The sequence below is a fragment of the Miniopterus natalensis genome, chromosome 3 (genome assembly GCF_054644295.1).
Source record: "Miniopterus natalensis isolate mMinNat1 chromosome 3, mMinNat1.hap1, whole genome shotgun sequence".
NCBI lineage: Eukaryota > Metazoa > Chordata > Mammalia > Chiroptera > Miniopteridae > Miniopterus > Miniopterus natalensis.
This window is the reverse complement of record NC_142083.1, coordinates 71,333,809-71,350,086: the sequence shown is the minus strand read 5'-3', so window position 1 is coordinate 71,350,086 and position 16,278 is coordinate 71,333,809. Positions and strand designations below refer to the sequence as shown.

Genomic DNA, 16,278 nt, shown 5'->3' with positions numbered 1-16,278 from the left:
CTGCTCTCAGGGCCCCTTGTCACTTTCACTAAACCTCCTTTCCAACTTCCGGAGGCACCATATCCTTGTGGTTAAAGTTACTGGCCCTCAATGAGATGTGAGCCCGTCTCCACTGTTTACTAGGCGTATAAGCTTGGGCAAGTCATTTAATTTTTCGGTACTACCATTTGTTCACCTGTAAAATAGGAACAAGAATAGTAACCATCTTACCGTCTGTTGTGAGTATTAAATGCCATTCCTGTAAAGCCCTTATGATGATGCTTGGCACATACTAAGTGCTCAATGAAGGAGAACTCTGTCATCACCATCAGTGTGACCCAGCCTCTGCTCCCCTTCGTAGCAGCCGATTATCTCCTCCAAGTTTACCAAGAGAATGAAGAAAGGTCATCAGATATGAACTCCCTCGTCCACTAGCACCCCTGATACTAGAAACCCATCGACAGCTCTGCCTGCCACTCTTTCCTCCGCACTGTTGGGAATGGGATGTTACTTTCTGCTAATCAGTTCTTGGGACCCAATGCATCCCCCAACTATCTTCTCGGGAGCTTTCTTCCCTCAATTAAATGATCTTCTCTCTCAACTGAATCTCCAGCCTCTCTCTCTTCTTTCACCTTCCTCTTTGCCTCTAAATCTTTTTTACCTTAAACCAAAAACAAAAGCAAACAAACACAAAGCTTTCCTTGAGCCTACATTTGCCTTCTACTAACTCCCTCTTTGCTCCCCCTCGTTGGCTTCTCAGCTAAGTTTCTGGAAGAGCAGTCTACACTTTATCGCCTTCTTTTGGTTCTCCCTCACCCCACAGCAGTACATGAGGCCCTGCCTGCCCCAGTGCGCCCGGAGAACCCCAAGCTGCCTTTCCCAGCTCCCCTTTATGCTTCCTCAACCCACCGCTAAGACTGAGGCTGTTTCTTCCCCGGGATGCGACATTCACACGGCTGCCTACTTTTCTTGAAGCATGAGCTTCATTCCACATTTGTTTCCTTATGCACAGCATCCCATACAGTTCCCTGCACACAGTAATCACTCATGAATACACAAACGACCTTCTCGGAATCATACAGAATCATACGGTTCATTTAAGCTAATTAAATGGAACAAACATTTACTGTGTTCCAACCAGGTACTAGGCACAATGGAGCCCAAAGAGATTAATAACACACAGCCCCTGCCCTCCAGGAGCTGTTTGTCATCCCGTGAGGGAGGAAGGGGAACAGAGGGTTGACAAAGGGACAGAGAGATTGATGCGGGAAAGGGGAGGTAAACAGAAAGAGAGCAGGAAAAAGAGGAGCGAAGTGAGAGATGGAGGTAAGGCAGATTAATGTCATATAAGCTAGGGTATACATTAGGATGCCAATAAAAGTAAAATATGTGTGTGCTTTTTTTAAAAAAAATCATTTAATCAAATTTAAAAAGAAGCAATATGTCCTAGTCTAGGCAAATAAATCTTGATTTCATTCTAGGGGAACAAACTCTGTACAGTTCTCTGACACACCTGGGTTTTTTATACAGAGAACACATTGAGACCCAGGATGTATATCACATGTAGGAATCCTCCCCACCACTGACAAGGTAAGCAGATTCAGTCCCCAAGGGAAGCCTTTGCAAACCTGTACATGTGAAGCTATCTGTTAGTTCCTTAATCTCCCAAGTATATTAGGGGGAAAAAGTGCAGAGAGATAGTTCTGTGTCACAGTCATCAATTTACTGCCAGCTGGTCATTTTAGCCTCTTGATGTAAATAAAAGTACTTACTCTTCTGGATGAAATGATTGATCCTGATTTTCAAGAGGAAATTGGGTTGCTACTACACAATGGGAGAAAGGAAATCTAAGTCTGGAAACCAAGGGACTCTGGGGGACACCTATTAGTACTTCCATGCCCACTAGGAAAGGTTAATAAAAAAACATCAACGATTTTTTTAAAAGGCAAGACAGCTGAGAATTCAGGTCCTTCGGAATGGAGGTTGAAGTCCCTCCACCACGTAAAGAACCCCAAGCAGGCGGGGCCTGTGCTGAGAAGGGGGTGGGTGCACAACGCTGGGTAGAAGAAGGGAGCCACACACACACTACAGCCCTGTGACTAATTACAGAAAGGGCGCTTGCAGTGGTTTTTAATATTTTTCTATATGCCTGTCACATGGATATGTTCATTTGTAGATGCTATTTTCTTTTTTCCACTTTCCATTTTCATTTTATTCTAGACAACAATATTCAGTGGACCTATGACTGCATTTGAGGAGAAATTAATTTAATCAGCAATGAATACACAGCTGTTGGGACTTGCATTTCGTCATTTGGTGAAGAGAGTGAGAAGGTCTTTACTTAAAAGATGGGGAGCTGTATCTTACTAGGTGGAAATAGAGTTGTTTTGTTGATATGTAAGACCTCAAATGTGTGCAGAAACGTGCCTGGAGGAGCTGAGTAACCAAAGGCATGGACTGCAGTGGTTATCACCTTACTGCCTTTCAGTGCTAAATGTATCCTTCATTGCCGGCACCACAAAAGCGGATATGGGCCCTTTAAATATTCTTCCTTTTCCTGCTGGCGGAGTGCTAAGCATCTTCTTTAGAGGCACCGGGGGGCATTCTGGAGGAAGGTTTCCCGCGGGTTCCAGTGTGCTAGCTCAGCTGACTCCCGAGGCACAGGCGGCTTCTCCAGCCCCCAGATCCTGCCTGTCAGCACCGTGGACCGTCTTCCGCGGCATCTGACCCTGGCACCTAGAGCTCTCACGAAGCCCAGTTTCTGCAAAAGAGGAAGCTTCTCCAGCCCAGCTCCAGGTTCCTGCAGCGCGGGTGGCTTCTCCAGCATCCAGATCCTGAACACACTGTGGCTACAGCACCCACCAGTCAGCAACTTTCCCTGGATATCCCCCTAAGGCTTTTCTGTGGCAGAAGGCTTCTGGTAAGACACTTCTCCATCAAGAGCTTTCCCAAGTGTCCTGTAGGGCAGATTTCCAGCAAGTGCTGCTAGAATAGTACCATGGCAGCCCCTCTGCCATCCGGTGAGCTGCCATTGTGCCCTCTCTACCAAGGTCTGGGTCACACCCCTCGTGGGGCTTCCTTCTATTTCCTAGGAGTAGAGGTTGCTCCTTACGTCACCTATTCTTGCATTGTCTTGCTAGCCAATCCCTCACTACCCCAACACCCTGGGATAGTTAATACTAATTCTTTTTAATAAACTCTCCCTGTTACAGTTACTGTGTGTCCCAGCAGTAGTGAGTGCTCCCAGCACTCAGATCTTCATTTCTAAATACCATTCTCCAATGGCCGTTCTAGAGCTGAGGCAGGAAAACCACAAAATGAGCTTGGAGTATCCTCTAGCACCAGAAAGTAAGGAAGTGCTACAAACAAACAAGCAGAAGGACGGGGGCAGGTCAACAGGACACAGGAGCCACACAGGAGAAGGAACTCCCTACCTCCGAAGCTGGGACAATTTGAGCAAAAAAATAACATAACACCGGTTTATAACCCAAAATATCAATAAATATACACAAGACCATGCTGATATAAATAAGTGATTGAATAAATAGGGAAAAGACAAGTCTTCTTTAAAATGAGCTCCAGCCTGGCCGGGCGTGGCTCAGCGGTTGAGCGTCGACCTAGGATCCAGGCGATCGGGGTTCGATTCCTGGTCAGGGCACATGCCCGGGTTTCGGGCTCGATCAATGACTCATCATTGATGTTTCTATCTCTCTCTCACCCTCTCCTTTCCTCTCTCTGAAATCAATAAAGATATATTAAAAAAATAAAAAAAATAAAAAAATAAAACAAGCTCCAAATAGCATATGTAGATATTCATCCCTCAAAGACGAGCTTAATTCCTGTCCTTCACCCTTGAGGGCAGGCTAGACTTCGTGACTTGTTTATAAAGGGAAATATAGTGACTTTATGTGAAGAAACCCAACAGACACTACACATCAGCAAGTAATGAAAGTTGTTAACCAAGTGATGACAGCATCAGAGATGTCATATGAATGTCATGATACCTCTGATGTGATGTGATGACAGAGGGGCACTTCAACTCTGTGGGTTTTCTCTTCGAAACCCATAACCCCAGTCTGGTCATGAGAAAAACACCAAATAATGAATAAGGGACCTTCTACAGGACACCTGGCCAGTACTTTTCAAGACTATCCAGGTTAGGAAAAACAGCAACTGAGAAAGTGTCACTGACCAAAGGAGCCGGGGAAGACATGACAATGAAAAGCAGCGTGGTGCCCTGGACTGGATCCTGGACCAGAAAGAGGACATCAATAGAAAAACTGGTGAAATCCAAATAAAGTCTGGAGTTTATTTAACAGTAAGGTACTAATGTCAGTTTCTCAGTTTGACAAATTAATGGCAAGATGTTAAGAAGGGGAAACTGGATGGAGATATATGGGAACTCTCTGCTGTCTTTGACACTTTTCTGAAAATTTAAAATGGTTCCCAAATAAAAGCTTTACTCAAAAAAAAAAATATATTGTGGCTTCTGTCTATTGATTGGACCTTGACTGATACAAGGAACTGTTCTGATTGTCAAAGCAATCGTTTTATGGATCTAATATATATCATCAAATATATATGTAAGAATGACCAGAGAAGAGGGGACACAGAAATAGAATCTTTGAAAATTAGGCATTCTAACTCTGTTACTCAGTAAGTTACTAGAGTATGCATTTGATTTCAAGGATTATCTGGCCAAGAGTAAGTCAGTTATACAGCTCCTAATGAGTGACAGTAGAGTAGTTGGCATAGACAAAACCCAGGTAACGAGACCCAGTGCTCACTCTCACAATGGCATTTTCTTATATGCTTAGAAAATGTGCCAGAAATGTTTTTCTCTGAACATCTCTGAAGACGTCAGATATCTGTCCATGTTTATTTATGCTTCTGTTTATTATAAATAAGCTAAAACGTGAGTTGTAGAGAATAAACTAAAAGTTCCATCAATATCATCTTCCAGGACTGAAAGAACGTGGGTTCTCAGAATTCTAGAGGCTTCCTTCAAAAATAAGTCAACTCCAAAATAAAGAGGTTTACTTTCGAGAAGGCCTACCCTGCAAAATAAAGCCCCAGTTTATTTTCCAGGAGGCCTGAACCAGTTCTTGAGTCTGAAACCCATGTAGGCTTTTGTTTGCACAAACTTAGTCTGATCTCTGAGCCTGACGCGGGCTGCAGTCCTCGTGAGACCAAGTATGAATACAGCTGAAATTATTCCACATTCTCGCCCTGGAATTAGCAACAAATCTCACTTTTCAAACAACGAATACATCCACTCTTCTCTTTCCCCACTAGTTTATATAATAATGTTATTTTTCCTCAAAATGTGTAGACACAACTGATTTTTAAGCTGAAAAAGTTCATGAAAGCTACATCACATTTGAGGTCAGTCGGGCAGAAAAATGGACATGAGCCAAATCCCACATCCCAAACATTTTGCCTCAACCGCATGTGAACAAAATGCCTACTCTCCTCCCGATCTCCAACAGAAGCAAAACAAAACCCTGCAAGACAGTTATCCACTGGAACTGGAAGCCTGTCAGACACACACACACACACACACACACCCCTACTTAAGCTACAATAAAAAGGCTCTTTCACACAGACCGGTCTGTGCATAGTCAGCCTGAGGGGCAGCCAAGAGATCACAAAACTAAAACAAGTAGTTCTAATAAGATAAAGAGTCATCTCCCGATTCCAAGTGTAAGCAAGTAAGAATTCTTAACACCAGTTTACCTAGACAGCTTGAAGTTCTCTGGACGAGTTTCAGAAAATTGTTTTGCAGCAATGGGGACATATTTGTGCTGTCATGGGAGCCTGCTAATTTTTAAATCTATTATTTCCTTTCTCTAAGCATAATGGTTGGTGCTTTATAATTTAGTTGCACTTTGATTCCTTCTCACAGTTTTCAAGGCAAAAATAAGTATGAAGGAGCAGGAAGTTGACACGGTTACACACACAGCAACGAGCTAACCAGAAAACTGGTTTTAACTGTGAAATTTAGAAAAGCAACTGTATTACATGACATTCCATCTTTTAATACTCACGATAAAGAATATGAGATTTTAAATGCAACCTGATTATAGTCCAAAATATCATTCTAGAATTATAATTCTAACATAACAGAGACAGATTATATACTATATCATGTTTAATTTAATACCAAACTGTTCATGAGTTTTTGTTTATTACCAATACTTCTCCCCAAAGTTATCTCAGCAAGCGCTCATTCTCTGCATCTCAAAATGCACAGAAAAATAGGTTAAGCAATGAAAATATCAATTTGCCTTCCGAGTGAAAACCAACAAGTGGTAAATTTTAATCACCAAGAAAATAACACAGATAAATCTGCAAGTGAATACAGAAGTTAAAATACAATAGCCATGTTACCATGACTGCCCTACTCTGGATTTAAAATGCATTCGTATTTAGGGAAGGGTCAGCGTCAGATTATTGAAATCTCCTTCCTCCCAAGTACCTTTCTTAGTACTCAGTCAACAAGAGCTCTGTATCTAATACATGCACAGATTTAAAGGAAACGGTGTTAATGAGTTGGGTCGGCAATCCGCAGCATGTTCCGCACAGGGATGAAACAGGAAACCCCCAGCTCAGGGGAATCTGCAGACAAGAGGGGCCTTGCAGCACAAACATCCCCAGACAGACAACAGCAGGTGGGAACTCACCACTGGAGCAGTTGGTGCCCCCCCAGCCAGGCTCACACTGACAGGTGTTTGGAGCGATGCAGCGACCGTGGACACATTTATCAGCACAGTGGGCTGTCAGAGAGAAAAAATCAATCCAATAAGGAAAGTTGGCACGAGAAAAACCCCCCAACAACACAGCTGTTTCCCATCCTGGTCTCAAGTATCACTTAAAAACAACATGCACGCTTGATAATTTCCTCCAATCCACCCCTCAGCCCTCTCACAGTCTGCGGTGTAACCAAACAATTCCCCCTCCTAGCTTGATATCTCCAAATAAATTCCTTCATTTTTACTATTTAATTCTACTTCATGCTAAATTAGGAAAGGCGTTTCAAGGGAAACTGCCTAATCCACTGTAAAAAAAATTATCAGTGACTACCAAATATATCCTCTTTGTTTTGGGAAAAGAGTGTGCAGCTGTGAATGTAGAAACAAATCACGGAGCAAGATATCAGGACTGCAGGGCGGCCGAGCAGGCCAAGAGGTGTCCCCTGTTACCTTCACCAGGCACAGCAGCCAAACTTCTCTGTGCACATGTATTGACGGCCACGACACAGAAGAACTACACACCCTTTTCCTATTGGGGGAGTGTATTCAAAAACTGTCCCCCAGGTCTTAGGAACAGTACCTCTCAATTCCTGTTTCAGTGGTGACTACCTCAGGTGTGGCCCGGCCCGTGGAGGGAGGTTAGGGGCATCACTGCCAGCACGAGTAGATGGGTAATCTGATGATTTCCAAAGCCAAGTTCAGCGGGCTGGTAGGAAGGGGTATCAAAAATACTATTCTGTGCCGAACACTAAAGGGCACCCCCTTCAACTTTAGTCCCACTCACGTTGATTAAACTTTTTTTTTTTTTTAATACCTGGATATATGAGTAATTATGAGAACAATTTGGAAGAGTTTTTGGTTTGGAGATTCCAACATTTTACGTGGGAATTAGATAAGGTATCACATGCTTTAGAGATCAGTTTAATTCATGCCTTACTACAAAAGCAAAACAGGTCTACTTTCCAAACATACAATATCAAAGAGCAAAATAAACCTCATCTCCAGCTCCACCAACTAGCAACAGTTTTGTGTAGGCGGAAACTCTCAGGAATTTTTTTCCTATATATTTTTATCCTCAAAGAAAAGAAAAACAGAGTCAGAATATTTTTCAATTTTCCTTTCCACTTAATGGAATGGGGAAAACTTTCCATGTCATTAAATATTTTTATGTGATTTATATACTGGGTGTGTGTATACATATTGTCTATATTGCTGCACCAAAAAGGGAAATGATAATCACTTCTAAGTTTTCCATCAAAATGATTTAGACATCAGGGAAAGGCGTGTTAGGAGAAGAGAAAGCAAAATGTAGAAAGAAAAACAAATGAAAATGAGTTCTGTTTGGATGCCGTGTTTGGAGCATCAACCTTGGAAAGAGAGAGAGAGACCCTGAAAACCACACCAAGGTGTTAAGACTTTATTCTGAGAATTAGCTGGGAGGATTCTAAGGAAAAATATCAATTTATTACAAATAAAACCACCAGGCAGAGGACAACACAACAGAATAAAGTAACCATACATTTCTAAAAATACAGGCTCATTTACATTGCCAGAATAACTTTTTAGCATGCAGGCAATTTGGTGAGGGGTGCCAGGCCAGGTGAGCTTGAGATGCTGGCCCAGAGTAGAAATTCTGACACTAGAGTTTGAAGGAGATACTTAGAAACCTCATGATATTTGATTCAGACAATTACATATTTAATTGCAATTAAAAGTAAAATCTGCCTGAAACACGCACACACTGGCCCTGTAATACGCTGCCATGCTGCCAGGTTAAGTCAGTATGCTCCAAACTCAGGGTTCAGTGTCTCCTGTCACGTCCATGCACATGTTTGATATTGCAGATGTGTTGTTCATTTGTAAGGTCACAGCTCTGTACTGTTCTTTAAGATTTAGATATGCACATATACGTGAGCGAACTACCGTAACGGGAGTATGCAAGGATCGATTAAATGCCACAGGAGGCTCAGGTCTAACCACGCAGGGCATGTTCTGGACATTGAATCGACTACGTTAAAGGTAGAATGCGCACACAGGACTCACTCACAGAGTGCTGACACCCACTGCAAATAGGTAAACCTGGGAGTGCTCCCCCGTCTAAGTACTGACATGGGTTTGCAACAGATAGCGATCAGCCCTCAGCCCCAAATTTACCCATGTCTCCTCCTTCAAAGTACTAAAACTATTTTTAAAATTCTGTTTGTAGGTCTGAAGAAGTTTTTAAAGTCAGATGCTCTTTGCTTTTAATATGAAACAAGGGTTTTCTAATATACGGCAGTTAAAAGAAAACACAAAAACTGGACATAGTGGCTGATAAAAAAGAAGTGTCACCCATATCCTCCAACTTCAAATTCTTGTGTTTATTTAAGAGTCTTGTTGTTCTCACCAATTAATTTTATGCTGAGGAAATGTTATAAATGTTAACATACACATTTATATTAATAAAACACTACGTTAGAAGGCATACCGATGGCCAACGAGTACATGAAAAGACATTTGACATCACTTATCATCAGGGATATGCAGATCAAAACCACAACGAGATATCACCTCACAGCTGTTAGAATGACTATGATCAAAAAAACATGAAATAACAAGTGCTGGTGAGGATGTGGAGAAAAGAGAACCCTCGTTCACTGTTGGTGGGAATGTTACTTGGTGCAACCACTATGGAAAATGTACGGGAGCTCCTAAAAAATGAACTATGATCCAGCAACTCCACTTCTGGATATTTCCCTGAAGAAAACGAGAACACATTTGCAAAGACACATGCACCACCATGTTCACTGCAGCATGACTTACAATAGCCAAGATACAAAGCAACCTACGTTTTCACGGATGGACGAACGGATAAAGAAATTGTGGTACATGCACACAAGGAAATATTACCCAGCAATAAAAAGAATGAAATCTTGTCATCTGCAACAACATGGAATGGCTCTCAAGGGCATTATGCTAAGTGACGTAAGTCAGGCACGGAAAGACAAATACCATACGATCTCTTTTATATGTGTAATCTTTAAAAAAATAAATCCAAATTCACAGATACAGAGAAGAGCCTGGTGATTATAAGAGGCAGGGGGCAGAGGATAGCAGAAATGGGTAAACTATTTTTAGTGTTTTTTTTAGTTTAAATAAATTGAATTGAAAAACCTACTACTTTACTTGTTTTTATATTTGGGACATCCAGATAAGATTTCATTGGACCCAAAAAATCCATTTTGCCATTTGAAAATTTGAAACCCAAGACACTGGATTAGATAAGAGCAACCTGGTATTTCCCATCTGCCTGGGAGGGGGTGGCCGAGAGGGGAACTTTGAGGTGTTCTATGGGCAGGTCTCAATTTATTGCTCTCTCTTCTGCCTCTCCCCTTTTATTTTTTTAACTCCTTATGTTCCTTTTACATTCTTCTACCACTCATCTTTCTCTCCTTCCTTGGCATGCATAGTTACCAGAGAGGCTGCATACTAAACTTCGGTTTTAGTTGCAGTTGTGTGGCTCTTAACCCTGGTGTGATCCCGAGTGGCCTCCACTGTGCCCACCTGAATCAGCCAGGACGAGGCTCAGGCTGAGCAAGCAGGTCTCGTATGTTTCGTCTAATATCAAGATGGGTAAAGAAATGCGTATGTTCAACCTATGCCCAGAGGGTCAAGGCTAAGAACTGCCTGTGCTTGGATTCCAAACAATTGTTTTTTGTTGCTCTTGTTTTGTTAGCTCCAAAAAAAGGATATTAAGTGAATTTCTACGTGTAAAAATCAGAGATCTGCTTCAGAACGCTTTCAGGTGGCTTAATAATCACATGGATGTCCCATGTTTGATTCCCGAAGGTACAAACTTTGGGTTTTATGAAATAAACATCAAGAAGTTCAATTATGATAGAAGAGAAAAATCCTAGGTAGGTGATTTTAAACTCTATTTTTATGAAAACCTTGAACTAACAAACTAACATTTGGCCAAAGTCTGAAGCAAAATGTGAATGTATAGCAGAAAACAAATTTGTCTGTGAGTTAATTAGGAACTGGAAGGGGGAAGCTGCTTTCCTAATGATTTTCTCTCTTAATTAAAAGTTACAGCCAATGGGATTACCTCTGAGTATTGAAACTAACGTCAAATAATGATCTAAATCATGAGAAATACTGTTGGTAGGGATTCCCAAAGAAAATAACACCAAGTTCCACTTCCATGGTACAGAACCTACACACAGCACTAGACTCTTATACAAGTGTCATCTCTGCCCCATGCCCTTACCCCAGCAGCTCGGGGATCCCCACATCTCGCAACAGCCTTCGCCCAAGACCTTCAAGACCAGCAGGAGCGATGGGAGCTAACAGAGGAGAACAGAGTAACCTGTAACACTCTCTGTGTTCTCTGATGTCCCAACTCACCAAGTCGCAAGAACACCAACTACGGCGTAAGTGGTGACAATGAGAGGCTCTCCCCTCTAGGAGATCGGCCTCATCTTCCCTCTTTCAGCTTTAAACGCCACCTACCCCGGGCGCTGAGCTTCCATGACTAAAACCAAGGTAGGTTAAACCCATGAATTTGCCCGTAGAAAATCCCAATGTGAACCTGAACAGAGAAAGGGAACAGAGGTGCCCCTTAGCAAATGTTCAATAGCTTAGATTTCAAGGACAGGTGCAAAAGGCCCCTCATCATGTGGCGCAGGCATCAGTGGAAGCAGTCATTTTATTTCTTATCTCCTTTCTCCTTATTTTTAAAAGGGCAATTTAAACCCGGAAAAGCTAGCAAAGATAATATAGCCTACATGATTTATTTCTCACATCTCTCCCTAGGAAAATAATGAAATACCATATTCTGAGTTTTCAGTAGTCTTTTTTAGAGCTCCGATGTAAGCTGGATCTCCGGACCCACAGTAAGCACATGGCTGCGGGCACATCAGGGTGCAAGGGGCCTGGGGGGGGAGGGGGGAGGGCATCTTTCCCCTCAAGGACTGACAGGCAAGAGACACTGGTGACAAGAACATGCCATGTTTCTTTTTGTTTCGGTTTTGGTTTTTTTTCTTTGCTCTGATACGTTAAAAAAAAAAAATTATTTTATTTTTTTTAAGTTTCTTTATCTTTATCATTGAAAATATTACAGATGTCCCATTTTTACCCCCACTGACCCCCTCCATTCCACATCCACCCCACCCCCAGGCCTTCCCCAGACCAGTGTCTGTGTCCATGGGTTATGTTTATAAACATGTAAGTTCTTTGATTAATCTCTCCCCACCCACTCCCCCTCCCCACCTTCCCTCTGAGATCCCTCAGTCTGTTCCATGCTTCTATGTCTCTGGGTCCATTCTGTTCATCAGTTTATCTTGTTCCTTATACTCCAATATAAGTGCGATCGTGTGGTACTTGTCTTTCAAAATGCCACGTTTTTGAAGTGAAAGCTGTGGACAGCCTGTCTGCCTGATGAACAGGTGAGGACTGACATGATGACCCTGGAATCTTTTCTAATTATGCTCCTGTTTCAGTCTTAGTTCCTAAATCCATTTAAATCCCATTATCAGTGCCATGGACCTCATTCCCAACACTTGCAAATATTTGGCTTTAATACTTAGAGCCACTAACTATACTCAATAGTTTTCTTGTCTGCCACATCCATTCCCCTTTGTATTTACACCCCGGGTGTGGCAAAAAGGTGAAATAAGAGTGGGCAGACTAAAGACTCCTCCATAAACCAATCATATCTCTAAACACAGTACCTACTGTCATCCTAAAGGAAACAATATAATCAATTCATTTAAGTTAATTAGAACAATGTCTCCATGACCAAAGTATCTCTGGAAAGTACCTGTCCAGTAAAACGCAAACTTCACAGCGAACCCATCTTTTCTCAGGAGTTCCTTTTATCTCGGTCTTATGAATAAAGAGCCTAAGTCACAAATCTTGTTCTGGCTCATTTATTATGAGCTGGTATTGAGGAACATGGATCTTTTTAAATTAAAGATACCTTTACCGAACATTGTTCCCGCATTTTTCAGACAAGGAAACTGAAACTTGGGAAATGGAATGATTTATCTATAGCTGGTGTGAGAGACAGAAGCAGGATTAAACCCAGGTGCCTGACTCCCAGAGGAACAGAACTTATGATGGGTTTAATGGGAGGGGGGAGAGGCAGGCGTGAAAAAGGTGGTAGAGGTGGTGCTGGGCCAGAAACTAGGGCAGATGTAGTAGGTGGATCGGAGTCAGAAGTTATAAGATTCAAGCGAGGAAGAGAGAGAAAGCAGAGATTTGACTTCCAAGATAAACTTTAACTGCTCCATGCTTTTGTTAGAAGCTAACTATGTGCAGATTCTTTACAAAATCTAATTGCTACTACGACGCTGAAGTACAGACAGGAATAATTTTGTTTCAATATTTCCAAATGTTACATTGCAGCCAACCCTATTGTGTTGAGTATTTACCTATGTGCCAGACACACTGCTACTGTGGGTCCAAAGACAGCAGGTCAGGAACTCCTAGTCAGCAGAGAAAGTCACATATAGGCCCCTTAAACCAAATAAACCCAGAGCAGGATGCAGGGGTAATCACAGACGTAAGAGCAAAATACGGTGAAAGCACATTTAACAAGTCCATTTATACAACATGTCCATGTAATTAAATCTATAGAGAGAGAAAGTGTAATAGTGGTTGTCTAGGGCGGGAGGGATTAGGAGTGAATGTGAGGTGGTGGCCAATGGGTAGGATCTTTTTGAGGTGATGAAATGTTCTAAAATTGTGTGACAGTTGCACAACTCTGTGAATATATAAAAACCTATTGAACTGTACACTTTAAATGGTTGAATTGTATGGTATATAAATTATATCCCAATAAAACTGTCATAAAAAATACTGTGGGAGCTGCAGGAAGGAGACAATTAATGCCAACTTGAGTGAGATCAAAGTGGGTCTCATGAGAGAACATTTGCACTAAGTGGACGTCTTTGTAATAAAGTTGCAAGAAAGAGTGGCCAACAGCAGCCGCCTCTACTCCATTCTCCTTCCATTCCATCCCCAAAGATGCATAACCCACTGCTTGGCGTCAGGGCTCTTGCCTCACGGCCACCAGTGGTTCATATACAGCCTGCATAAATGGTGCTCAGTCACAGAGAGTGAGGGAACACTGGGAGCCCACAAACTTGCACTTAGTAAGTGGAATGAAAAAAATATCCATATTGAAGATTCTTTTCCCTCCATTCCTGATAGGGCTTTCATGACTCCTAAGAACAAGTACTAAGAGCGATTACTAGCAGAGTCTTTGGCAGACATTGCTAATTATATACCAAATGTGTATTCTTCTGCCCACCCTTGCTAACAGAATGCCACTTTCACCAGGGAGAGCAAGGTGACCAGCAATAAACGGCATTTCCCATCCCTCACTCTGGATTGAAGTGTCCGTGTGGAGAACAGTGTAGGGAGACGGAGGGTGTAATTCTCCTTTTCCCTCTCCTTCCCAGTGCCTGATGTGTGGACAAAGTGGCTGAATCTGCAAATACCATCAGGCAACTCTGAGGGAAGGGCCCAGAGAATCACAGAGAACTTTGCTCGGAATTCCTTGCACAGATGCATAAGTGTCATAAAGTAACCACTTCCAGACTTCTCATTACATAAAGATAACAAACCACGAGCATGCATGTTTCTATTTTTCAGATAATTATTTATTGCAGCCAAACATGATTCCTAACTAATACACTGCCACTATGGGAGCGAGTTCAGGTGAGTCAGTTCTTAAATATAAAAAATAAAAAATAATAAAAAATCCATAATAGCACAAAATTATCTCAAAAAATGCCAAAAAACAAACAAAAAAACCATTTGGCAAACTTCAACATCCCTTCATGACTAAAATTCTCTGCAAACTAGGACTAAAAAGGAGCTTCCTCCCCCTGATAAAGGGCAAATATGAAAAACCTACTACTGATATTATACTCAATAGTAAAGGAATGAATGCTTTTTCCCTAAAATTAGGAACAAGACAAGGATGTCTACTTTTATAATTTCTATCCAGTATTGTTTGTACTGGAGGTTGTGGCATGTGTAATAAGGCAAGAAAAAAAAATTCAGATTGGGAATGAAAAAGTAAAACTGCCCTTTTTTTACACATTATGTAAATATATGTATGTATGTAGAAAATCTGATAAAATCTACAAAAAAGCTACTAAAACAATGAGAGTTTAACAAGGTTGCAGATAAAAGACAGTACACAAATTTAATTATAGTTCTATATACTAGCAATGAACAATCAGAAATTGAAATTTTAAAAGCCATTTCCAATAGCATCAAAAATATGAAACTCACAGGTATAAATAGGACCAAAAAAGGTGAAAGTACTATACTTAAGAACTAACAACACTGCTGGGAGAAATGAAAGAACTGAACAAAACTATCAACCAATTTGACCTACTAAACTTTTACAGAATACTTCATCCAACAATAGCAGACTATACATATTCTCTCTAGAGAGATGGACCTTATTTATGAATCAGATGACTCAATATTGTTAAAATATCAATTCTCCCCCAAGTAGATCTATTAAATACAATACCAATCAGAACCCCAGCAGCTCTTATTTGTAGAAACTGACAAGCTGATTTTTAAATTCATATATAAATGCAGAGTACCTACAATAGCCAAAACAACTTTGAAAAAGAAATAGAGTTGGAGGACTAATGCTACTTGATTTAAAGACTTATAGCCTGGCCGGCATGGCTCAGAGGTTGAGTGTCGACCTACAATCCAGGAGATGGAGGTTCGATTCCCAGTCTGGGCACATGCTTGGGTTGCAGGCTCCGTCCCCAGCGGGGAGAGTGCAGGAAGCAGCCAATCAATGACTCTCATCATTGATGTTCCTATCTCTCTCTCCCTCTCCCTTCCTCTCTCTGAAATCAGTAAAGATATATTTTTTAAAGAAATTTGTAAAGCTACAATAATCAAGAAAGTGTGATGTTGGTGTAAATGTAGACAAAGAGATCAATGAAAGAAAACAGAATTTAGAAATAAATATGCACACATATAGACACTTATCTTTTGACAGAGGTACAAAGGCAACTCAGTGGGGAAAAAAAGGTCTTTTCAACAATGCTAGAAAAATTGGATATCCATATGCAAATAAATATGAATATATAATCTCACACCACATACAAAAGTTAACTCAAAATAAATCATAAACCTAAATGTAAAACCTATGAAAGTATAAAACCTCAAGCAGAAAACATAGGAGAAAACCTTTGTGACCTTGAGTTGGGTAGATTTCTTAGACACAGCATCAAAACACAATCAGCAAAAGAAAAAATAATAAATGTATCCATCAAAATTAATACTTCTGCACTTCAAAAAAACATTAAGAGAATGATAAATCACAGACTTGAAGAGATACTTTCAAATAATATTATCTGATAAAGAACTTGTACCCAGAATATATGAAGAATACTAAATAAAAAACAAAAAACAAACAGCTCACTTATAAGTAAGCACATGACAAAAGATTTGGACACATCACCAAAGAAGATGTACTAATGGCAAATGAGCTCATGAAAAGATGCTCAATGTCATTAGTCAC

General features: G+C 41.0%; 1 protein-coding gene across 1 annotated transcript in view; it reads right to left on the bottom strand.

The window, feature by feature from the left end:
• The window catches only part of MEGF10 (multiple EGF like domains 10), a 155,628-nt gene that overhangs the window by 73,049 nt on the left and 66,301 nt on the right, over window positions 1-16,278 (bottom strand). The window contains exon 5 of the mRNA XM_016217801.2: window positions 6,663-6,755. Within this exon, the coding sequence (XP_016073287.2) occupies window positions 6,663-6,755 (93 nt within the window). The remainder of the gene's footprint in view (window positions 1-6,662; window positions 6,756-16,278) is intronic.